We start from the raw sequence: 26,512 nt of genomic DNA, 5'->3' as shown, positions 1-26,512 counted from the left end.
AAAGCACACCACCAACGGCCGCCGCCGGAAGTAGGCGGTACGCTTCCGGGTGAGGTGAAACGGTTCGGAGTGACAGGTGCCGGCAGCCCCGCCCGCGGGTGGGCGGCGCGCGGGGGCCGCCGGGAGCTGTAGTTCCCGCCCTTGCGCGGGGGGTGGCGGTCTCGGCGCGCCCTCCCCGCCCGGGCCCGCGCTGCCCAATCCCGAGCGCGCGACGGCCTCCTCAGGGCGGCGGCGGCGGGACCTGCGGGAGCTGCCAGGGCCGCGGCCGGCGGGAGGTGTCGTGCGGCCGCTCCGCTCGGGGCCGGCGCGGCGGACGGCGGCGGGTGAGCGCGGCGCGGCCTGGCCTGGCCCGGCGGCCTCGGCCCGTGTTTTGTTTCCGTTTCTCCCCGGCGCCGCGAGTCTCATTTCCGTTTCGGGTTCAAACAACGACGAGGCGCCGCGGGGAAGAGGAGGAGGAGGGGGGACGGGAAGCGGGCGGGGTGGCGGGGGGAGAACCGGGGCCTGCAGGGAGGAGCGGCCTCGGCCGGCCGCGGGTCTGTGCCGGCTGCGCGCCCGCCGGCCCGCGGGAGGGCCCGTGGCGGCGGCCCCGGAGGAGCGGGCGGGGGCGGCCCGTCCCGAGGGGCCTCGGCACCGCCGGGTCAGGTCGCTGCCCGCCGGCCAGCCCGGGAGCGGGCGATGGAGCGCGGCGGCGGCGGCGGCGGGGCGCGGGGAAGGGCCCCTCCGGCAGCGCCGCGGGCGGGGAGCGGGTGAAGTTCTCCCGCCGCAGGTGCTGCGGTCCCGGCTGGGGGCGAGTCGGGCGGCCCGGGCCGAGGCCCGTGAGTCCTCCCTGGGGCGTAGAAACTTACGCCGCTCGTAAAAACTTATTTCGGGTGAAAACGTAAGAGGGTATTTGGCATCTGGCGTAGTTTGCTTCTTGGCGCTCGGCCAGGTGCTTGCTGCACAACCGCTTCTCCCAGTTTGGATTTATTTTCTAACTTCTTAATGTTGATAAGGAAGAAAAACACTTGAAATCTGGCATGATTCTGCCCCTTTAGTGCTCCCCTGTCTTTGTCTTAGCTCCCAGCTGGCTGATAACTTGCAAAAGCTGATCTGTAAAGGATAGGTTGTCTGTGTTGGTATTTACCAGTTCAAATGATGGGTAGTACCACATGTTCCACGAACAACTGAACCACCAGAGAGTCTTGGGATCACAAATATCTCCAGTGCCGGGGTTCAGTATTACTTGATAATGTATATGGGCTCCAGTAGTTGCCCCCACTTTGCAGTTGCCTGGTACAATAACAAATGCTAATTCTAGTAGTAGAGTTTGTGCCCCTATCATGACAGGCTTGTTACTTGCTTAATTCCATGTGTTCCAGGGAAAAGAAAAGATAGATCTTAACAGAACAATGAGGTCTCTCCCCTGCAAATGCCAAAAGATACTGACAAGCACTGGGCTGTCATGCAGGGAAAAAAAGGCTTTGTTAACAGGTGCCGTGTCTTACATTAGGGGCGATCTGTCTCGGGCATTATGGCCACGTTCCTTCTTGGACAACAGGTAAGTCTTAGGGCTTTTTAGACTGAAGGAAGAATAAAAACAAACAGAAATCAGTAGGCTGTAACTTCCACAAATCAAGCACGGTTTTATATGTTCCTCCAAACACTGCTGTTGTGGTATTCCTGCCACATTGACCCTCCTAGCAAACCAGGCTGTTTGAGTTCTCTTGGTTCTTAGTAGTCCCATCTCAACCTATGTACGCTTTCAATCTCTGCATCATCCTCTAGGAACAAATTTTGCTACACTTCATGTGAATTGTTTATATCGTCAAGAGTCTATTCTAGCATAGGAAAGAGTGAATAATTTTCCCCGTTAGGTTTCTCTGAACAGTTAATGACTTTACAGGTTTTCATAGTGTTGTTCTTCCTCTTTCCACCTGTCATCTCCCTTTCTTACATCTGTGCTCAATGGAACCATCTTTTTTCCCCTTTGTGTACCTGCCATCTGTGCTCCCCTCTCCCACCTCACCAGGGTAACCAGAAATGTTGTAGAGCCTGCAAGATGCAACCACAAACTGCCTTGGAAGAATGAGTGAGCAGTTACTAGTCCAGCTGCCAATTTGGAGTCCAGTCCACAAGGACTTCAAAATGTCTTACCTAATTCTATACAGTTACTGTGCTGTTATAGTATTTACTCAGTGTGCATCGCTTTGCATTTACCATTGCTTAACATTTTCTGCCAGAAATCGTTCAAGATGGTGAGTTCTTTCTGCAGGTCTGCACAGTTTTCCCAATAAATAACTTACGAATACGTCAAGGAAAATAAATCCTAGCTTAACCTCTTTTGTGAACTTACTGGTAAACTCCCTTCCTCTCTCACGCACACAAAAAGATAACTTTTTTTAGAATTGTTTGAGGTTTTTAATCTGATTGCTAATACAGGAAACAGTTTCCTCCTTTTTTATGGTACCAGTTAGGTTCTTTGGGAGTTTTCAGTAAGGGACTTTGCTGAAAACTTAATGTCTAAAAACCTTTTAACAGTCAACCAGATCACCTGTAACCACGCAGGTGTCAGTTCTTTGGGGTGCTTGAATAAGTTTGTCCGCATTCTTCAGAAGTGGTGTTTCAGTTTCCCATTTATCATTAAGGTGATATACAAGATTAAGTGATACGGAAATTGGACTCCCAGGACTCCGTTCAGTGGACCCTGGCCTGGCAGTTGGGGGATTTTTATGGAGACAGATCTGTGAGCAGAACAGATTCTGGTTTTGCTTCTAGTGGTGAGATGTTAATGAGGTGCTGTTTACTTCCTGTTTAGCCCTTGTAGCTTCTTACAGATTGATATCAAATGCAGCACTTGATTTCTTCAAAACTGATTTTACTTAATAGTTTTTGAGGGACATAATAAGATGAGTAGTGAGAATTTCTTTAAACCTTTTCTGTAACAACCATACAACTTAGTTGGTTACTAATCCTTCTGGGAAGTTTTAAAGTTTAAGAAGTTCTCTTATTAACATCTCTTTAATAAATTCTCTTACTAACAGTTGGACTTGGGATAGAGTAGTCCCTGGGAAAGAATGATTCCAAGATGGAAACCTTACTAATCTCTTCTATTGTGGATCTTGAAGTAATAGAATGTTTTGCTTTTTCTACTGTGATTTTTTTTTTTTCCCTCTGTATTCTTACTTCCTACTCATTTTCACAGGAGTTGGTGGTGTTATGTATTGTAAACTGTTAATATAATTTGGCCTAGTTCTTTATCATATGTATTTCACGCTTATGATGTATGGGATGGTTAATGAAACATGATCATATTATTCAAACTATGTCCTTACAGACCAAATGCTGTAATTTTTTTTTCCCCCCTCACATTCCATTGGACTCCAGTGTTCTACAGGGCATGAAAATCTGCAGTGTCAATGAGAATATCGTCACAGAATAGCTGTCCTTTTAATTGCTAACATACTGCATCAGTTTGGGACTTAACAAGATGCATTCGTTATGCACATATCATCAAGTGATTGCCCATGAGAGGAGTGGGTGGAAAGATGGGACAGTCAATAAACACTTTATTGTTGAATTTATTTACCTATTAGGAAATGATGGATCTTCTGTCTAGCTTCCTGTTGCAGCATTTCATGTAAGATGTAAATTAATAACCAACATCTTTCAGCCTTGTTAAGAAGATAATATGCAACTGAATCTAGACAGCAAAATAACTTTAAAAGAATTTTCAGAAATTCTTTGCAACCAGCCAATAAAAGCTGTTGGCCCATTACAAAAACATTCAGTAAATTTGAATGCCTCCAAGAAAATCAGGCTTTGGGCTCTGTGCTAATGTCCATTTATAGTCCTGGTTTTGCGCCTGGAACATTTGTTTGAAGAACAGGTATTGTCATCTGTTCTGTGAAATCTGTATTAGCTTTTGCCTTTATTTTTTAGGTGAATTGTTTTCTTTAAAAAGCTATCCTCGTATTTGGTTTAAAAAGGTTTGATAGGAAACAACCCATCATCTGGTTTTGTTGGTCTGTCACTTATAAAAAAATTATTTTCCGTTCATAGCTCTGTTCTTAAGACATCGTAGCCATGACTAAGAGAGAGGCAGAGGAGCTGATAGAAATAGAAATTGATGGAACTGAGAAACAGGAATGCACTGAAGAGAGGTATGTACTGTCTTTGCTTTTTGGGGTCCTTAGGCTGCAATTCATTTATTTATTTGGTTTCTTTAATTCATTTCGGATTTGTGGCTGCACACACAAAGTCTGGATGTTCAGATTTATTATTGAGTATTGTGTAATGCTTCAGAGATGGCCATAGTTATGAAATAAATACAAGTGTTTCCTAGCAAGGCGAAAGAAGTAACTTTAAACTGGCAGAAGTAACTGGTTCAGTATGGTATCCGTAATCCTACTGCTAAGATTTTTTTCCACAGTTTTTCATCCTCCTTGCTGGATGCAAAGTTCTTAGCTTTGTGCTCTCTCCAGTGTTTCTGTTCCTTATCTCATTAAATGGCGGTTTTCTTCAAGTGGAACTGTAGCCACTATCGGAAACCAGTATGGTGCTATCATGTTCTTCAGTCTTAATTGCTTAAATCCCAAACTATTTTGTTTATCTCTTACTACATTCTTAGTAGTTCTTTTCCCCTACTTTCATGTCTACATGTAGGTGCTGGAAACCTTTCAGCTTCAGTGTATCCTTCTGTAATTGAGATGAACTTTTCAGTTTATCCAGTTCATTGTTTTACTGTTATACAAGGTCATTTGCTTTTAACAGAGCAGAAATCATATTCTGTATCAATTGACTGTATTGTTGTTAGGGCTATTGAAACTGTAGATACTGAAGTCTGATATTGTTTGACTTAATTACCTCAGCCTATTTTTTTTTTATTCCTAATGCTTCCCTTCTACTTTTTGCAACTGTTTTTGAAAGTACAGAGAGGCAGTTTATGTGTTGAATGGAAATAGCTGAGGCTGTTAGATGCCCTGCTTTTTAAGAACCTGTTTTAGAGAACCGATTCAATACCACTTATTAGTTTCTTCTTATTCTGAGCACCTTGTATATTTTTACTGCTTACAAATTGACTGCGCCTGTGTACTTTTTGATTTCCTTCTGCATAAATGTAGAGAAACCAACTGTCTAAGGTGGTTGTTAAGACACGAGTCCCATAACACTGATGTTTCTGAATGCCTGTGCCAATACTGTCATGCGTTTAGAGGAGGACAACCATGACATGTGACTAATGTTTCCTTTAAGGCTCCATGCTGCTGTAGTTCCTTCTGCTTGTCTCTTGTATGCATTAAGCCTATCCTTGTGCTGACTGGTGAAAATACACAGGCAATTACTCTGTACGAGAGTGGACATTTTTTAGTTCCTTTTTCCCCATCTGTTAAGTTTCTGTGTTTGTTTTTAACTTGAATATGTTTTAAATAGAGTCTAGAATTAATTTACTCTACATGCAAGTTAATAGTGTATAATATACTAATCATGACTTAATCTCTTGAAAACAGTGATCTGAAAATAATCTTGGTATTTAACCTACCTTTTTAACAGTGATAGGGTAAAAGAAGAGTTACACAACTGCAAAATCAATGGGACCCAATTTAATAATTCACTCTTTACTCAAGCTAAGAGTTTTTCTGTATGGTATTAAGATTTCAGAGTCAGTATTACCTTTTACGTAGTTTATATATCTACTGTATTACATGTATGTAATGATTTGCTGTATTAATTTGCTATTCAAGCATCGTTGAGCAAACCTACACCACAGCAGAGTTTGTAAGTCAAGCTATTGACATCAATGAACCAATTGGAAATCTCAAGAAGCTGCTGGAACCCAGACTGCAGTGCTCCTTGGATGCACATGAAATTTGCCTGCAAGATATCCAGGTAAATTGAAAGGCTATGAAAGATTTAACCTCTTAATGGAGAGGCATTTTACATACTTTGTCCCTTTCTTCCATTGTTTGTGGAGTTCATGCTTCATTTGATATATTAATTACAACAAACAGTTTAATTTTATGTCAGGTTCGTTATCATCAGACCATTTAACATGTACAGGCTAACTCAGTGTGAATAAAATCAAAATACTTTTGGGGTTACTGGAGTGAGAGTAAGAAAGCAAAAAATTACCACCTTGCAAGTGAAAGAGTGAGGGCAATAGCAATACTATCTTCTCTTGAGGTAGACCACATCACTTGTTGCTGCCTGAACTTCTGTGAGTCTAATCTTGTTTTGAATCTGAATAAGCGAGAAGATTTTTATACTATGCAGGTGCATGGGCAGCAAAACACTACTCAAAAAATTCCGCCCCCCCCCCCCGCTATTTTTACAGGCATCACCACATGTTAGACAGTATAACTGTTTTGCATTGTGTTTAGCTGCATGCTTTATTTGTAGTTCTAATCAGACATTTGTGGCTTCTCCAGAAACAACAGGGAGAGTACTGCTTTAAAGACAAGAATTTTTGTGAAGGTGTTAAAAACGGAGAAAAACAACTGTAGATACTTTTCACAAAGTGAAGGTACTTCCAGGTATTGTATTGCTGCTTTTCTTATAATTGTGAGACTAATACATCTTTTTTTTTTTTTTTTTTTTTTTTTTCCCCTTCTTTTTCTTTTATCAAGTTGGACCCAGATCGAAGCCTTTTTGATCAAGGAGTAAAAACAGACGGAACAGTGCAACTCAGTGTGCAAGTAATATCTAGGCAAGGTAAGCAGTTACGTTTGTCTGTTGTACAGACAAATTAATATTGTAGGAGTGCTCATAAGCAAACCTAATCGCCTACGGTTAGATTTCTAGCTGTAAAATTGAGAAAATCACTGAATGGTCACACAGCTCTAGGATGTCTCTTTCATTGTATACTGTAGTTATAAGTAGTAGTAATTAAAATAAATACCATGGACTGATGCTATTTGAAATGTTTTTATAATTTCTTCCTATAAAATTATAAGTCAAAAAACCAAAACACACACACAAAACCCAAACCAACCAAAACCAACCAAACAAAAGAAAAAACAAATACAAACCACCACACCAAACAAACCTGGGTCGAATAGTGACAGGTGACAGTTACAGTATAAGGCTTTCATTAAGGGTGAACAAGTATCTAAGCAGGCAAAATGTTTTTGTCTAGGTAAATGACAATTTCATCTTTGTCAGGTGAGGGAGCTTGTGTGCTTTGTAATGATTAGATTAAGAGAGTATATGCAGCCAACTGAAAATTGGTATGAAAGGCTGGGATTGCTATCTATTGTTTGTTCTCTTTGGATGAGACGTCAGAGGAAACAGTTGCGAAAGAGGAACATTAACCAGGTGGATAGGGATTTGTTGATGCATAGTTTGTATTATCAGATATGACAGGATTTCCCCTGTCAAATCCTCAGGAATTAGTAGCTTCGTTGTTTTGCTTTTCGTCCTCTTCTTCTTCTTTGACCCCCTATATGTCTTGAGTGGAGGGACTACCACCACTCACTGAAGACAACGTTCTCATTGGGCTCTGAGAACAGCTACAGATTTTGTCGCCATGTTTTCAAATAAACAGTGACAACAAGTTCCTACTGGTATAGGGCATCTTTGATTATCTATGTTAGCAAAGCAGATTAGCAGAATTTGGGGAGCACGTTTTGTTGTGGCTTTAGTGTAGATTAGACCGAAGAAAGCCCTTCTAGTTTTTATTAACAATATTAAGTAAGACTGACAATTTGCATTTAATGCTGAGTGTCAGGTGACTAGTGCTATGTTGAATCCTCAGTTCCCCATATGTAATGGGGATTGAACTACCTTTCTGTTTTTAAAAAGAGAGTAGAAATACCTTTCAGGGAACTAGAATAACTGCTCTTAATTCTTAACTTGTAGTATGCAGTGCTCAGACTTCGATTTTCAAAAGGATGCAGGTGATAAATATCTCCACTATTATCTTCCATTTTCTTCCTGTGTTTGTTTGGGTTTTTTTCCTTTTTTCTTAATGTAAATCTGAGCTGCATGACCATATAGCACAAGGAGCTGGTTTTTTTGTTGTTGTTCTCTCTTCCTCTCCTTAAAAGAAACACCTGTGTATTAAGTACTTTTCTATAACTTCGGAATGATCCTCAGTGTTGTCTTTCAGGCCGCAATACTTGATGCTTAAGCATCTTGTAAGAAATCTGTCTGTTGAAGGCAAGTAAAATATGGCAGGACAGAATATCAGAAAACAAACAGCATGGATATAAATAGTAAGAGGAAGATATTTGAATCATTAACAGGGAAGTGGACTTGTTATTCTGACTGCAGTGTCCATTTGAGGGGAAAAAAAATCAGCATCTTATGCTATCCACATATTTTTCTTGTATGGATGAGGTATTGAAAGATTCTTGATTTACTTATTTTTATTTTTCCCCGACTTGTACGATACGTAGAATTCAGCTAGCAGTAATCAGTGATGCCAGTCCTTGTGATGGATTGGACTCTCTTAAGAGAAGAACTGTTATGTCAGTTCCACTGTTCTACCAAATTTTGATTAGCCATCTGTAAATTCAAAGTAATAAACACCAGCTGAAATACAGTTCATTGCAGTTCTATTATAGCAGTTCATACAAAGATATCAATATAAGTCACAGCAGGTAAAGTATCAGTCCTGCTTATTCTTTTTACTAGAAAGACTATTCTGTCATTCTACCTTGCCTTAACTCCTTTCTTCCTGTTTGAAGAACAGAGATGTATATGGTTTTCTTGCCGTTGAGAGAACAATAATTGTGAGTGCAGCCCTGCTCTGTACTGCTCTGAACAAAGCCTCTTGCAAGTCTGTGAAGATCTGAATTACTGTGTTACATCGTATGTCAAAGAATTTGAAAAAAGCTTTAACTTGGAAGACCTCCATAGTAATTTATTTTTTTAAGTCCAGACACAAGCTATATCCGATCAAGGCTTTCTCCTGCCTGTCTGACTGTAGATCATATCAGATTAACATTTTGCCATCCTTAAGTTTACTTACACAGATTTTGGGACTAAGTGGTGGTTAAGCACAAAAGTTTCTTTGGATTTAGATAGCTGAAGTCCCAGTCCTGTTTTAAGTGTGTGATTCCTCATTTGACTATGGTTTCTAAACTTTTTTTTTTCTTGCAATAACTAGGCTTTTATTATTTTTAGTATGTAAAGGAGTGATTCGTAAGTGTAATGAGACATATTGATGTAGATTAAAGGTGCAGTTTGACTAATGTCCTGTCTCTGGCTGTGGTTAACACTAGACATTTCAAGGGGAACAAAAAACCAGGTTTTCTGTAGGTCAGTCTTAACCCTGGTATATTCTCTAGCTTCAGACGATAAGCAGTGAACTACTTCTGGAGTGTGTGGAATTGTCACATGATGTTTTATAACTTCTGTGCTGTCCAAGGAAGACTGGACATCTGTTTTCTGATGCAGTAGGTAAAAGGAGAGTCAGAGAAGAGATGCAGACAAACCCAGTGAGTTAGTGTTGATCTAACATTGCAGTAGGTTAGTTGGCAGACTGTTACTGCACAGCATTTTTACTTATAAGCCGATTCCTCTACAGAGACTCATCACTTTGATCTCCGTGTTTGCATTATGGATAAAGGAGTAGATTCACAGTTGTTTTGACATGTAGTTATTTGACAGACAGTGAATTATTTTGTTGAGCAATAGTGAACTGTTCCTCTCTAGAAGTTTTTTTTCCCTCTACTTTCTTTTTTTGAAGATCAAAAATAGAATCTTAACCCTTAGTGTTTTCCCTTACCCATTTCTATCTGACTTTAAAGCAAGCCTGTGCTGTGCATTTTAATCTTCGATGGCCTAGATAAAACACTCTCCTAAGTAAGCTACTTTTTTGCTTTTTCTTCACCTAATCAACAACTTACTGGTTGTCTACATCTATTTTCACTTCCTTAATTTCGTATTACCGCATGTTCTATTTATGGTCTTTGTAGTGTTTCCTTTCTAATATTTTTCTCAGCTGAATTCATTTTAAAGTCAAGAGCAATACTTGTCTGAAAAAGACTTGGTTTGTTCTTGCTTGTACTACGGATAAGTACTCCATTTATTTTCTCTTATAAACTGTGAATGGATTGCGGTTTTAGCTTTTAACACCATCACCTACAGAACCTACCATCTCATGCTGAGCATTAATATAGATGAGATGGAACACAAAGTAATACTTTACTGCACAAGATACTGAAGTTATTCTGGTGATGTGATGTTCTATGAATCCTGCTTTCAACTGCCTAACCCTAGTCAAGGTTTTCCAAGTCATAATAAGATGGAATTTTACTGATTTTTTTTTTATTTTTTTTTTTTAATGTGCAAATGTGTTTCATAAAAATATCTTAAAGGAGTGAGGTTGTTAGTTGTTATTTTAATGGAAATTATATGTCACAAAAATGGAAATAATTTTTGTCTGTTCAGCATATTATAATGACAAGAAAATGCTTCTATACAGTGTCAGAAATTTGGTGAGGCACCAGTTGGGCAAAATACTTTATTGGAAGATGACAGAGAAAGTGGTGATACAAAGCATTAGTGAATGTGTTCTTCATTGCTGCAGAATAGATATAGACATATCTTCCAACTCCATGGTCTAATATCATATATGACAGACATAAAACCAAAACATGAATAGCTGATGAAGCTTAAAACATGAATTTTCTAGTTTTCTTTCAACTTGCTGGTGAACACACTGCCTCTTGTAGGGTGCTGAATGAAAATGTTAACTCCTGCATGTAGACCCCGGAGATACCAGGGAAATATTGTAAAGGCTGAAAAAAATGCCTGTTGGTGGGAGGAGAGATGTGGATGCTTGTTCTGGGTTTTTTGAGGCTTACTTTTTTCCTTTCGTTTGGTATCTTTCTTACAGACCAAAATACTTGTTCTCTATGCCTACATGCTGAACATTCTGTTCAAGATAGGTGAAATGAATCACCTAAATAGAACAGGAAACTGCAATATTGGGGGAGGAAAGAGGGACAGCTTTGTGTTCACCTTGCTAAAGTATATACCGTATGATAGAATATGGAGTTCTAATTTAGGACACTTGCAGCAATTTGATGATGCTTTTGTGTCATGATTCTTTCCGAAGCACGATAACACCTGTTACCCAGAAAACTTTAAAACAACATTTTTGTCATATTTGCATTGCTGTCTTTAAGTTTTGAGTTTTTCTTTCTATACCTAGGGATAGAGCCCAAGTTAAACATCCTTGAAATTGTGAAGCCTGTGGAGACTGTGGAGGTGGTGATTGATCCAGATGCTCATCATGCAGAGGCTGAAGCTCACCTTGTTGAGGAAGCTCAAGTGATAACCTTGGATGGAACAAAACATATCACAACAATTTCAGATGAAACCTCTGAACAAGTGACACGATGGGCTGCAGCGTTGGAAGGCTACCGAAAGGAGCAGGAGCGCCTTGGAATACCCTATGGTAATAACACGACTCTGTGTGTGTGTACGTGTGTTCAGGTAGGGACTGGGTTCTTTTGTTCGTTTTGGGGTTTAGTGCTTTTTCATAAATAATAATTAATTTTGGTTGTATAATTAAAGTGCTTCAGTACTTCAGAGGAGGCTTCTTATGGTATGGGTAAGTACAATGCAAATATCTGCATAAGAGAAGGCTAAAGAGAAGTGGAATCAATGGTTGTAACAGTTTTGTTAAAACAGTGCTTTTTGCTTCATAACCTGCTTGTCATTGCAGTTTTTGGAAAGCAATTTTCTTCTTCTTTCCTTCCTTAAAATGTTTGTATTAGTGGTAAAGCTCTTTTTCATGTGTGTCTGAATTTGAACTAGACGCAGTACTTTGTGGAGGTTGCCTCTAAAGGTACTGAAACAAATTGTTTATAAGTTGTAGGATGCCGAGTATGATGTTAAATCAGATTTTTTTCATGGAAAGCCATACTTGACTTTGACATACTGGAGAAAGATGATTCAGAACTGAATCTAAGTATTCTGGTAGATCATCATCTCTTTTGAATTAATGTTGTTACTTAGCAGGCTGCTAATTTAATGTTAGCTTTGAAAAAGTATCCCTGAGTACCTGCTTAGGATTGAATTGAAACTGTGGGGTTTAGGCCTACATCATGCTCAGGAGATTATCCAGTTGAGTTGCTTGTTTTGACTTGCAGAAAAGTACTGTCAAGGCACAAACAGCGCATGAAGGTGTAGTATCTAAGCTGACTGGCAAAACTGGAATATATTTGGCAAGTGAGATATTTGGAAGTGTTTGAGAATTCTAGCAAAATCGCAAGTCTTTGCAGGACATGCAGCTTGCCCATATTTTGAATGTATTTTTGATAACTAAAGCAATGGCTTTTTCATGCCTTTTTGTTGTTCTCATTGGTAAGCACTTCCAAAATAGTTTTCATCATGCTATGTCTGTTGATAATCAGGGTTTTGATGCAGAATGTTTGGGGGGGGGAAAAAAAAAAACCTGAGACATTACCAGATTACCAGGAGGAGACTAGTATTTTTCATCATGATCTCCCTCAGTGAGGAGGAACCTTGCCCTATATAATGGGACAATTCGCAGTTTTGTCTCTCTTTTCCCAGACCCAGTGCAGTGGTCGACAGACCAGGTGCTCCACTGGGTGGTGTGGGTGATGAAGGAGTTCAGCATGACGGACATTGACCTCAATGCACTCAGCATTCCCGGGCGGGAACTCTGCAGCCTCAGCCAGGAAGACTTCTTCCAGCGCGTCCCGCGAGGAGAAATCCTCTGGAGCCATTTGGAGCTTCTTCGAAAGTGTATGCAAGGCTTTTTTTTGTAACTGATTTTACATATTTCCCCCTCCCCGCTTCTCCCCTTTTTTTTTTTTTTTCTCCTTTCTTTAAAGATGAAACCAATTGTGAGCAGTTGTTTTTCCTCTGTTTAATACTGGGAGTAAAAATGAGGGCATCAATATAAGACAACAGGAGATATTAGTGAGAATGTCTGCTGGTATGAAACATGTCTGCATACTAAATACTGCTTGCCCGTCTTTCATCAAACTTCATAACTAATAGGGAGGAGGGTAGTGACTGATGATCCCTCCTTTGTTTCAATAAAGATTTTTAGTTTGTGCATCTCCTGGAATTGATAGTTTTATAATTAAATATTGATTGTGATTTACGATGTACATCTCTGTGTCATATAGAAGTGAGGAGTTTTAAGCACAGGCAATGAAATCCTTAGATTGTACACAACACAACTGATAAGCGCTTCATTGTATGTGCACAATACAACAATATCCATGTGCGTTTCAGATTTACCATGCTTAGATGTAACTTGGCAGACTAAGAACTATTTCTACATTCATTTACATGATATAGCTAAAGGTTTTAAGGGATGCAGAATGCATAAGGTACCTTGAAATTCACCATGTACATCCTTATTTCTAAAAACCGAATGATGCATGTTAGATGTCTCTACTCATAAGACCATGAGCTGTGCATGTCACTTGTAAACTGATACCAAATTTTCACTTTTTTCCTCTATGAAATATGAAAGATTTTGATCATCAGGTGACTTGAAATTTGTTGGTTAAATAAAAACTTACTATTTTTTTTTTCTAATTTGCAGATGTGTTGGCTAGCCAAGAACATTCTGGAGAAATAGCAACTGTTACTATTGATCAGCGTAAGTACACACAATTAACTGTTCACATGTTTAGCACAACAATATAATAGTACAACATTTAGAAAATCACTCGAGAGAGTAGTTTTACTTGGTGAGACGAGAAAGAGGATGTTTTAAACTTCGAAGCAAAATTTTGGGTTTCTCAATATTTTACTATTGGCTGAAAGGTGGTGTATGACCTGAACTATGAAAGTTTCTAACTTTCATTTTGGATGGTACTCTCTTGAAATAAGCTGTCTAGGATACATATATGAGGTCTTGAGTTGTTCTGTGTTTTTTAAGTTGTATATTGCATTAATTAATGGATATATTAGAATGTTATGATTTCAAAAGACAACGTTTCCAACAATTGAAAGGGAGTGTGGAAGAGAGGACTTGTTTAGAAACCGGTACTAGAAAAAATACATTAAAGTAACTTTGCAGTTATTTGAAACTTCTAGCTAAAGCAGTGTCATCAATTATTAAAATGAACCAATTTTCAGAAGACTTGTAAGCAGCTTATATGTTAAATAGATAGACTGTGTATTACATCCTGGGTTTGTGTCTAGTTAAAGCCACCTAGAGTGGGGCATTTGCATCCCCCTGCCCCATTGCAATAGAAGGGTATTTAATTGCTGTTTGAATAGCAAGTATGGAGAGTACAGTGACTATAGAGAAAAGTGCATTAGGATAAATAGTATGGGAACAGCATAAAGATGAAAACAAAGACATGAGAGGGTGGGGTTTTTTTGTGGAAACATGTAATAAACATGTTAGTAAACGAAAGCTGATATTGTATCTGTAATGTGGCATCTCTATTATGACTTGAAAACCACAATTTCCTCTATAAGAAGTAAAAAGTCTTTAAATATTCTCAGTATTATGACTTACACAGTATGTCTTTTTAAAAAAGGAAAAAGCTAGCTCCTAGATGTTATGGTAATACAGGTAATAAATAATATATGCCCATTCTGTGCCAGCAATTTATAATTGATGTTCCACAATGTTCTCTGCCTTACAGCTGTGCAGATTATTCCGGCATCTGTACAGCCTGCTACCCCCACCACCATTAAAGTAATAAACAGCAGTGCAAAGGCAGCTAAAGTACAGCGAGCTCCAAGGATCTCTGGAGAAGACAGAAGTTCCCCTGGGAACAGAACAGGTATTGTTGTTTTCAAATGCAAATGCAGTAAACACTTGCTCATTAATTTGAATAACAGCTTTGCAGGACGCACCTTTGTCACTCTAGATGTGAGGCTTGTAGAAGTCCATGTGGACCATAGCTACAAAATATATTAGAAGCACATGCAGGCCTGGCAGGTTGGTTTGCTCACACAGGCACCATATTTGTGTGGTGCCACAGCTTTTTAGTCCTGCAGTAAATGAGATGCATAAAATAATTTCTCTTCCTATCACTTAACAGTCTGTCCTCTCAAACCACTGCATAGTATTTATTCAAGCTTTTAACTTCTTTCCATTTGCAGAAAGGGGAGAAAATAAACTGTATGTTGTAGAATCCTAGCCCAGCTACTACATGCTCTACTTGTTCCTTGCCCAGTTTGGTGACTATAGAAATCAGCAATTTTCAGATTCCTATTTTGCTAAATGAATATACCTTCTGGAAAACCGCACACTAAATCTGCAGTTTATTTTTGAAATTACTGTTGTGTGTACATAGTCTGTGATTATTAATAACTGTCGTGGTTTGATTGCAGGGTGACAATAAAACCATGGCAGATGTATTGTTAACCTCCTCTCCACGCCTCTCTCCTGTTTGCGCCTCCCTCTCTCCCCTCTCCACTAAGGACAGGCGATTGGGAGGAAAAGGACAGAGAGAAGAGAGTTGGAAAAATTAAAAATGTTTTACTAATGCTACCAATAAAAATAGAGAAAATAATACAAAATATACAAAACCAATCTTGAAAGTCCCGGCAACTGCTCCAGCAGATGTAGGGCCGGCACCCGAAGTCCTGGACTGGACTCTGCAGCCAACCGGAACTTGATTCAGTCTGTCACTAGGCCTCAGTTCACAGGGACAACTCGCAAGGTCCTCTCCCAATGTCGGCCATAAGGAAAAAGGGACGAGATCCTCGTGATCCCTCACTTTTATATAAGTATCATGTGAATGGGATGGAATACTTTAGCTGGTCAATTTTCAGTTCACCTCCTGCTTGCACATCTCACGAGATGCATCATTATCCATGACCTCGCATTCCATTGCTGTGTCTACCAAAACATGTGTCTAACTTTCAGGAAAACTGCAGTTAGTAAGAAGTAAAAACTTACTTTTTAACAAAACCAGGACAATAACTCATCTTAATTTCTTTATCTTATTTTTTCTTCTTGTCATTTTTTTGCTTTGGTTTTCTCCAGTGTCGTGATTTTTTTCTGTTAAAACCTTCCTTTTTCCTTGAATTTTTATTTGTTTTAGACTCTCCATAAAAGGCTATTATGATACCATTCAGAATTCTTAGGCCAAGATTTTATTGGCTGCCATCAGTGGGGAATACTCTGTGTTTCTCCCTTTAGACATTAGGTCTTCTATCTGTATGTCATTGAGAATCTAGGAATTTAGCTGCAGATACTTGAGTTAAAAAGAAATCCTAATGATTGGCTGTGAAAGATGTTATACTTATTTAAGCTGAAATTTGTTTGTTTTTGTATTTCTAATATTAATGTTGAAAATTGGAGGCTAAACTATTTTTGAAAAAACAGCTTCTATTACAGATATATATATATATGTGTGTGTATATGCCTGAAGAGGAATAAGCCACTCTTGCTAAATCTGTTCTATATTAGGGATAGATATGTGTCTAAATGATTATGTGTACTGCTATATAATTCTTTTTTCTTAAGTTCTAGGGACAGATTTATGAGAAATCTTGATTATATTTTTTTCCCCTGTATCCATCAGCTTCTTTTTTTAAATAGATTAGTACTGATGACTTTGCAAAAAAATGTTTCCAAGAGAATAATTAGAATAAATTAAGTGCAAGTTTTCCTTCCATCATACATTCTGTTTTGCTCTACTTTTAATATGTTGGTTGAAAATTTTTATCTGTGAGAGTAACGTAAAAAGGACTAATTGAGATGGATCTTATTATCCCTATTTCAACAGGAAACAATGGCCAGATCCAATTGTGGCAGTTTTTATTAGAACTTCTCACTGACAAAGATGCTCGGGACTGTATTTCTTGGGTTGGTGATGAAGGAGAATTTAAATTGAATCAACCTGAACTGGTTGCGCAAAAATGGGGGCAGCGTAAAAACAAACCCACAATGAACTATGAGAAACTTAGTCGGGCTTTGAGGTAAGAAACTTTAGGAACTGATCAGATATGAAGTGATTTGCATCCACTTGGCTACTGTATTTTTAACTATCATAATGCAAGACTTGCCACTTTTTTAGTAAAGGGATAAACAGATTCTCTGAAGCTCCTCCTTCCCATCAGGTCATGCTGGTCTCAAGGGCGAAGTATTCGTTGGGTTTTTTCTAGGGGCGGGGAAAGGAAGCCAGAACAATAATTTCTTGAACATTTAAAAATACTTTTTATTTTTTCAAGATTATTGAACGCTGACATGATAGTTAATTTGGGTAACTCACTTTTGGAAATATATTTATTTTTGATGGATCTTCAGCATTTATGCTTTCCCTAATGTGCCAAGCAATAATGATTATTGGTGAAAGATACAGAAATATGTGGATACTCTGAATTTTATTGACTTATTTTTATATTTTACTGTTTACTTGTTCATTTTCCTCTTGCTCTTCTTATGGTATTATATAAAGCGATATACTTTCCTGTAATTACAGAATTGTTAGTAGTTTTCTGTATGTAACAAAACTTTTTCCAAGTTCAAATATTCATCGATCCATTCCGTTGTTCTTATGGTAGGGGTGTTAAATTTAAAAATGGAGTTGACGGGTAAGTTTCAACAGTTGTCGTGATTCCAACATAGTGAACTTTTATCATCTGAAGAAATGGAAGTGTTTCAGGCTGCCTTTGTTCCATGACGATTTTGTACTTGATATTGGTAAAAGGGACTTGTATTATTGAATCACTATAGATAAGTGCTTGAGGAGAGAGAAGAATCCAAGCACCTGAATTTTAGATAACTTTTCCCTGACTATTTTGGCCTCTGGAATCATTTGACAATTCCTCCAAGTTCTCTGAAATCATTAAGATTGAACTTCTAATTTCTTATTCTGGTATGGTTAACTCTATTTTTCTTGATTAGTTTTCAAGAAAGGCACTTATCGCCTAATCCTGCAAATTATTTAAGCAGTTTTAAGAATTATATGAGTGAAGTTGCATATGGTTGAAGTGAGATTTAAGATTTACTTTTCAGCATTTCCACTTTTGGCTACGGTATTTTTCTAAAAGAAAGCAGACTCATCTAGCATTGTTAAAAGTAAAATCAAGTTCTATTTAAAAGTACCTCTATGAGAAATATGGTAAAGTTACCATATTCTGGTAAAGTTACCATATTCTGGTTTTTGAGGGAGGATTTAAATAACATCAATATGCATAATACTTTCATGGGAGGAGAGCAAAGTCTAGAAGACCATGAGTGGCACAGAGTCACTAAAGGAGAACTGCTCAGAATCTCATTTATCTGAACAGGAGGCATCGGAAGAAACTGGCAGGCACCAGATATGCGGCTTAAATACACCTTTTGGTTTGCCTTCTAACTTCTTTGGACACAGTATTGTGGATGCCAGAATGATTTAATGAGTTTGAGAGGAAAGTGGAAAAATTAATGAAAAATAAATATTTTATAGGATGTTAGGTATGGAAAGATGTACATTCTAGAGGTTCCTGAGCCCCAGATCATTGAAAGCAAGGAATAGAATTGCTGTGTGCTTACCCTACTTTCATGCTTTTCCTTGGGCATCTGCTTTCGATCTGTTGCAGTGTAAATCCGGTTCTAGATAGGTCTTTAATCTGGTCTTTTATGGCTGTTCTTGCATTATTTATGTGTTAAATTAGCATGTTACTTTCTTCATAGGGTCACAGAGTTTCTCACGAGGTTTCTGGTCCAACCTCCTGCCCAAAGCGGGGCCTTTCCAGTACAACTGCTCCCCAGCCTGTATTGTTGCAATAGCATTCCTGTATTTCTGATCTGTTTTTGTGTATCTGTATGTTTGTGTACTGAAGGTATACGTGAAAACTTTCTGGAACACAAAAGTTATGTAAATGATGCCAATGGTTTTTGGGTTTTGTCAAACTCTGCAGAAGATCTCAAAGGCAGCTGAAGAACTTCAGTAAAATGTTCTTATCACTGAGATGTTAAACAGATGTCTGCACAGTAATTTGCATAAATTGCTATTAGAGAAGTTTTTCATTTATATTTTAGTCACAGAATTACAGAAATCACATTCCTCAAAACATTGGCATTTTAGCAGCTGCATCAATATTGACATGTTTTCTAACACTTGAATGTCTGAAGGGATATTTAATGCCTCTTACTACTCCCAAGATAAACTCTGTTGTCAAGCTACAGTTTTATTAAAACGAAAATGGTAATATGTTTTGTTTACTGATGTACTGAAATTACTGTGTCAATTGTTGATTAATACAGAAAATGATGTTGATATTATTTGGAAATATCCTAGATCTTCTGCCCAGCTGTAGGAAAACCAGGCAGTATAGAAATTAGGCCAGAGAGTACATACACCTTGGTAAATTTTCTAAAATTAGCATCTTTTAAATTATTCAGTAGAGAAGCAGGATGTGAGGAAAAAGAATTAATTTCCTGTACACTTCTTCCATTAGAGCTAGAAGACAAAAGTTAGTCTTTTAATTGACTTAATTGTGCTGGTGAATGACAGTCATCTTTGCTTATAAGCATGTCACACAGAGGACTGAGTTTTAGACAGTCAAGAAATCTGGGCTGGGTGATGATTTGGAAGAAGTTAAATTAATGATTTTTTTGGTTGTTGTTTTTGGTTTTGCTTGTGTGTTTTCTTTTTTTTTTATTTTTCAAATTTATCACAGGCTTGTTAAGCTCGTCAAGTCCAAGTTATGTCCCAGCCACTTGGGTTTTCTTCATGAGAAATATAACATGCATTCTCTTAATGCCTCCAGTGAGACAAGATGAGCAACAAAACTGTAAAATTCTAACTTCTGTTCTGTTGGTCTTACCTAAAGATTTATAATGTCTCTGGAGTACAGTGGGTGATAAAGAGTTTATGTTACCTTTACTGCATTTCTGTTCAGTCTGATAACTCTTCCATGACACAATGTAGAAAGTATTCAATAGTTAGAGAAGTCGCTTTTAGCTGTAGATAAAGGCAAATGGTGTAGTTTTGCCAGCATATGAACTACACAAAAAAAGGAAAAAAAGCAAACCACACTTTCATAGTTTTACTTCCATCTTTGAAAACAACAGAGAGAGAATGGCTACTTTTGTAGCATAGAAACTGCAGTGCTAATTTTCAGACTATTTCCAACATGAATTTTTTTCCCTAAGAAAAGCAGAGACGAGTAAAAAAAGCAAATGGCAATAATGGAGAGACAACATTTTTTTATTAAGGCAAAGCACTATAGAGAGCTTCCCTACTCCTCCAACCAAACTGTTCTTAAACTGCTTAGAAACCTTCATTTCTGCAATGGTGCTTCCTACAGCTTATAAAATAACTAATGTATTTAGTTTCTTCTTAATGTATTAAGGCACAGGGACAACTTTCAACCCTTGGTGTATGAGATTGTATGAGAATCATAATGAGAGAAAGATTCGTATTTTGGCCTTCGAGTGACCTTAAGTACATGGTTGATGTGTACAGAAATTACACATACTGAAAATTTACATGGTGTTTTTGTTGTTTGTGGTTTTTTTATACAGGTATTACTATGATGGAGACATGATCTGCAAAGTGCAAGGCAAGAGGTTTGTGTACAAATTTGTCTGCGACTTGAAAACTCTCATTGGCTACAGTGCAGCAGAGTTGAACCGGTTGGTCACGGAGTGTGAGCAGAAGAAACTGGCCAAGATGCAGCTCCATGGCATCGCGCAGCCGGTCACAGCTGTGGCTCTGGCCACGGCCTCCCTGCAAACAGAGAAGGAGAGCTAAGCACTGTGACCTGAACGTGGGAGCCTGAGGCCTTTCCTGTATAACCAGAGCAGCAGCTGCTCTTACCTTTATCAGAATTGGAAACTTCTTTTGTTTCTTGGCAGTAAAATAACAGTGCATGATTTTCTACGAAGAACTGGGACTCGCATAAATTTGGATCTTTTAGCAACCTATATTTCAGTGTAAGTTAAGGGATTGCCACAACTTCTGCCATGTTGAGTCAGGGCCTCTCTGGTATGCAATCTGAAATTGGTGGGAAAGGTGGAACTGGTCAGCACTCTCTGCCCACAGCTGTACAAAGTAATTTTTGAAGTGCTTTTAGCAAAGATGAAGTACCTACAGCAAGCAGGCTGATCAGTTATCTGAACTCAGTCCTTTCCAGTTTTCTGTTCCTTGCTGAACTACCAAATGGCATTTGATGCTTTCAAAGTTAAACACGTTCATTATTCTCATTTAATCAAGCAGAGCCAAAAGACGCATTAAATGTTACGAAGCATCAGGTTCTTAAAATAGCATCTGTGTTTATAAGCAAAGGAAAGTAAGACTAGGCTGAACTGAAGATCAGTGCTGAAGAAGGAGATCCAGGTTTAGATCTGGCTTAGGTGAAAAGCCAATTATGAGTATTTCATTGTAATATGTAGATAATATTGCGTATATGAGGGCAAATACTTACCTGTTTTGAAACACATTGTTGACTCTAGCCGTTTAGCAAAAAGTTAAGACAAACTTCCTCCACGACCACCTCCCATCAGGTGATTTGAAAACTAGACAAAATAGCCCTCACCCAAAGAGGAGCTTGTTTTGGTGGGGGGTTTTAATGCTCTGTTCTGCAAGGTGCTTGTACCTGCATGGTAGTCAACCTTAGGTAACTGAAGACTAAGTTAATCACAGTCCGGAGTCCCTGTTTAGAAACAAAATGCAAGTTGAAAATAGTTTTACAGAGAACTGGAGTTTGATTTCCAAAATTATTGTACAGTCTGACATATATTAAAATACAAAGATGTATTTTTTATTTAAAATGAATTTCTTTCTGAACTGCAAGTGATGTTTTTGAAGCTTCTTAAGCCAAATGCATGTTCCAGAGTTGGGTGCAATTTGAAGTCTGGATGATGAATAGAAATAGTTGGAATGTATCCTGACTTCTGAGCTACAGAGAGTACTTAAAGCAAACTTATACGTGCAGTAAAAAGTAGGCTGCAACTTTGAGCTTCTGTACTGATGCCTGTTAGACTATCTCTTTTGATGGGTGACAATGCTGCGATCTTGGGTTTGTTTTTGCCCCTACATGTTATTAAACAGAATAAATGTTATGTCACCATGCATATTTTCCAACTTTTTATAAGTGAAAACCACCTCTGGTAACACTTAACAATTAAAATGCGAATGTATAAGAGAAAACCTTTAATTCTTTGAGGGATCAAGCCACTCTTAAACCTTAAATCAAAAGTGCTTGTACCGTGGGGTTCTAAACATAAAACGTGTTCATATTGAGTAGCGAGAGCACTGGACTGTTGCTCTTGGCCTGGAAAGGAACAGTCGTACTTGCAGGCAGAGGGCAAAGAAAACAGAAGACTCATGTTTGGTTTAAAGATGCATTGAGGACAAAGCTTTTTGTTTATAGGATGTTCATCTGAAGATGGTTTTTGCTTAACTAGAAATCTTGCGTATTGTTCTAGCCTACTTTTTTTATCATCACGATGATTATAATTTTTTTTTTTTTTGCCAGATTCTCTCAGTAACTCTGAATATCGTTTTCGTTCTTGAGCTCTTAAAGCACTCCATGTACTGAGCATGATGATTTTAAAAAAAATCTTAGGCCCTGAGCAAAATACATAAATGCATCTATCACGAGAGGTCAACCATCAGTCCATTTACTGCTGCTACAGTAGCCCGATTCCACCTGTTGGCAAGTGTTTGAGGTGACTTACACAAATAGGGGCAGGTCGAAGGCGAAGGTGACAGGTCAGTGGCAGCAACTACATGTCTAACGCCGCCGCTCCATTACTAACAGAAGTCCAATACAAGTCACTGGTTTTATTTAGCAGAGTTCATGAGAGGCCTTTTTAGTAAAAATACAGTATAAAAAGAAGAGAAGCTTAAAATACCAGCTCTCTAGATCAAACCGGACTGAGAGGATAAACTAACAGCAAAATGGAAATGTTGTGTCAATGCTTTAGCCTCCTGAATGTTCTTGTTACATGATTGAGCCCGCTAAGGGAAACTTCTGATACCACGCTTTCTTTGTAAATACATCCGATTATTATTTTGCAGCTTTTCGGTAGCTATGATAGTCCTTTGGGTTCTTTGTTGTGGGATCATCTGCTTTTCCACCGTGTTCTACTTTGTAAAGGAGGAATCTTTCAAACAGTATAAAAATCACTTGTCACATTCTCTGTAGTTGAGGGGAGAAGTCTGTGACTAACTTGATGTCTTCAATAAAATAGAAGGTGTAGAATATATTGTCAAAGGTTGTTCTGTTGCTGCCAGAAGGAAAACATAGAAAGAATATTCCCAACTTTTTGTAAAACAGAAGGTTTTTTGCATACTTTTTACTCTTTAAATAAAGACACTTATACTCTGCTAATTATGTATTTCTTTTGTTTTGCATTTTTTTGGTAATTTTACATGAAACGATTATTTTCTATTTTTACTCTGATAAAATATTTGTGCATAAAATGTCAATATAGTAAAATAAAAATGTTATACAGCTAATGCCTGTTGACTTCTTAATTTTTCTGAAAGCCATTTGCAATGTCATTCAGGTGCAACCAGTTTAAAGCTGAATACATGCGCTTTATGCTCATTACTCTTCAGATCAGAAGCTCGTTACAGGGAGAAGGCAAAACTACCTTATTTTCTGAAGAGGCATATTTGACTCAATACTGTGTGTTTCTACTTTTAACGTGGAACTCGGTGTCCTTCATTACTGTAACAGCTTTCTTTAACATCCTAACTGTAAGTCTCAAAACGGTGCTTTGATAAAAATAATGAAGGAAACTTAAAAGTAGGACAAAATGGAGCCCTCTAAAGTAGTTTTATGATCTGAGGAGTGTTTAAATTGGAAAGGTTCGTGTTGATCTGGAATCATTGGACTTGTTTTGTTCTTGCAAATAGCCCCACTTGCCGCAGTTGTTAGTACTGTCCTTGTTAAAAAGAAGATAAAATTCTGATTATACTGTTACTACCTTATTTTTAAATAATGTCTCAGTAGGAATATTCTCATTATACCTCTGAACTCCTCCATCTGGACTGCCAAACTCAAGACTGAAATATTTTGTCATCTTTAAACCTACCAGATCATTTGATTTCAAAATGTTTATGTTTAGCTCAGCAGCAACAGTGTGTAATGGACTAAGAATAATTTTTTAGAACATTTCAATAATTTGTTGGCCTTTTTTTAAAGTACACTTAAATATTTAGTATCTCATTAGTTGAGGACCTTTTTTTGTGTTTATAGTTATTAGGATCTTTATGCCAGTGAGACCTTGTTTTGGGGTTCCCATTCTCAGACTAATTTTTTTTTTTTTTTAACAATATTGAGAATTACAAACAGCTCGTGATTGTCAGTCTTAAGCAAAATAAGCTGACGTGGGGCTCCATTGTCTGGTAGTGAAGGAAGGATGATATAAGATCCGTTGACATAGGTTCATGGTGTTCTGTTTTGTTTTAAACCAGCATGATATAAAATCCATTCACACAGGTCTACAGGGAATATTTTTACTGACTATACTAGTGGTTTTTGTTTTTGAGATCGTACATATTCTTGAAGGTTGTGGTTTTGATAAAGCTGTATCAGGACTTCTACAATGTATTTGAGTTGATACTGTATAATCTATTTTTCTTTTGGAAAAGTAACTCAATATGGATGATGCTAAGCAGAAGATTACTTAATAATTAAAGGAAAGGAAAGATTAACTGGTTTTGATAGTTGTAATGCAGGACTCAGTACATTAGACATATTATGCCTCAATTACATTTTGCATCATTGTTTCAGGATTAGATTCCACAGCATCTAATCAGGCGCCAAACTGAAATTTTAGCATCTTGTAATTTTAGAGTATTGACATCTCAGCCATTAATAATTTGAAACTAAGGTTTAAAAAATGCTAAGGAGGGAGAAACAAATATTGAGTGTCTGCCTTTAATTAAAATTGTTCTTTACTCGTGGAACTGATCTTCTGGAAACCGAAATTAAACGGTGCTAATGGCAGTGGGATCAGAAGGTGGCTCTGTAGCCATGAAACATTCCCAGTTACCTGGAAAAATATGGAATCGGTTGTTGTGTTTGTGGTTTGTGACACACGACATCCAAGTAAGTTCTTTTTGTCAGTGGTGTCACTGTAACTGGCTATGATGGGAAAGAATCCAATTACCACAAAGGTAATTAACTGTTGATCATAGTTGTAAGCAGCTTACTTACGCAGTTACTTAATAAAAATAAGGGCAGTTTAAAAGAGGAGATAACTCTATCAGAAAGACCTGAAATCCTCATGTAAGTAGCTGTCTTGTCACCAGTAACAGCTGAAACTACCTGCAGTACATTCATTTTTAATTGCCCAGCAGTTCTTGACTTACAAAAACAACTGCTGGACAGCAGGTAGTAATAAAATTTCAGTTTTATTTATAGTCGTTTTCAGGTTGCTGGCATTGAAACCACTGTTCAGCAACAGCACAAAAAATGCTTATTTGGTTTTACATGGCTTTGGTGAGTGTGAAAACTCATGGAAACGTTTAGTTTTGTCTATTGAATTGCTTCAGGTTTTTGCTACTAATGATCTGAATGAGCTGGGAGTCCTTAGTATTAAAAAGAAAAAAAAAAAAGTCCATAATAGATTTGATATCTTAAACCACTTTTTTTTCCCTTAGCTTTGCAACCCACCTTGTAAGTTAAATGGAAGAAATTAGCATTTAGGAGCTGTGTTTCTAGTCCTACATGGGCTACATATCAGAATTCAGTAGTCAAACTAGAATATCCCCCTCTTAGTAGACAACAAGCAAATTATTGAAATTATCTATAATATAATCGATATGTATCGATTATAATTGAAGCAGGCATGGATGGCACTAAACAAACCGTTTATTAGATATTAGAAGATTTGTTGTTTATTTGAAGATCTTCCCACTTAGGGAAATGTATTTTGGGGATGAAAAGATGTTAGTTAGCTGTTTGCTCCTTTATTCTACTAAGCTTTGGTTTTTCAATATTCTCATTTTCAAGGGCTCTGCAGGAACTGCCTCGTAGGAACTGGGTTTGCCAAAAGCTTCAGCTGCAGAACACAATGAGAAACCAGTATGTTTAAAAAAGCCTTCTAAGAGTGAAAGCTGCAAACAGCGTGCATGGAAAAAACGAGTCTGCAAGAGTGAGGATACAAGAGATGAGATTTAATGAGATTAACTAGGGGGAAGGACACCTACAGGGGGCAGCTCTTTAAACTTCAGAGTTAGGACAGATTTTTTTTTTTCTTTTTTTTTTTTCTTTTTTTTTTTTCTTTTTTTTTTCCCATGAAAGCAATGTTCTATTCCAGAAACTCAAAGCTGCATTATTCCCAAAATGAAGCAGGCTCCATGCCTCCTAAGGCACGCCGATGCACTGGGCTTCACAGAAGCTGCACAGAAGAAGAAACCCGTAACACCCACCTCAGGGCTTTGATTCCCTAACAGAGATCAGTGGAAGGAGGTTGGAGAGAGCCGGTGGGGATATGAAACTCACTGTGAAACTGGAGTCTCTCCTGGCTCTTATCTGCTAAAAGCCACTGAGGGAGGCAGAACTGATGGCGAAGCGGCTTGGCTAACAACCATAAATGAATGAGATGACCTGAACTGTACCCAACAAGCAACTAGAAGCTGCAACAGGAGCTTGAACTTGTCCTGAGGAATAATTCACCAGGTCT

At 38.3% G+C, this 26,512-nt stretch overlaps 1 protein-coding gene across 3 annotated transcripts; it reads left to right on the top strand.

Annotated features, from left to right (window-relative positions):
* Positions 1 to 162: 162 nt before the first annotated feature.
* GABPA (GA binding protein transcription factor subunit alpha) lies at positions 163 to 23,284 on the top strand. 3 transcript variants are annotated; one of them, XM_065641621.1, is made up of 11 exons: positions 706 to 877; positions 1,490 to 1,537; positions 4,039 to 4,139; positions 5,718 to 5,862; positions 6,600 to 6,684; positions 11,135 to 11,380; positions 12,502 to 12,696; positions 13,511 to 13,567; positions 14,568 to 14,708; positions 16,665 to 16,857; positions 20,393 to 23,284. In XM_065641621.1, exons 3-11 carry the CDS (start codon positions 4,063 to 4,065, stop codon positions 20,619 to 20,621), a joined length of 1,368 nt encoding a protein of 455 aa, XP_065497693.1. In that variant the 5' UTR covers positions 706 to 877; positions 1,490 to 1,537; positions 4,039 to 4,062; the 3' UTR covers positions 20,622 to 23,284. The 3 variants fall into 3 exon arrangements, with proteins under 3 accessions (XP_065497675.1, XP_065497693.1, XP_065497684.1); XM_065641603.1 differs by lacking the exons at positions 706 to 877; positions 1,490 to 1,537 and adding an exon at positions 163 to 323; XM_065641612.1 differs by having other exon boundaries at positions 706 to 1,537.
* The last annotated feature ends 3,228 nt before the right edge of the window (positions 23,285 to 26,512 follow it).

The sequence above is a fragment of the Caloenas nicobarica genome, chromosome 1 (assembly GCF_036013445.1).
Source record: "Caloenas nicobarica isolate bCalNic1 chromosome 1, bCalNic1.hap1, whole genome shotgun sequence".
Lineage (NCBI taxonomy): Eukaryota > Metazoa > Chordata > Aves > Columbiformes > Columbidae > Caloenas > Caloenas nicobarica.
The sequence above is the reverse complement of the archived record's forward strand: the minus strand, read 5'-3'. Positions and strand labels throughout refer to the sequence as shown.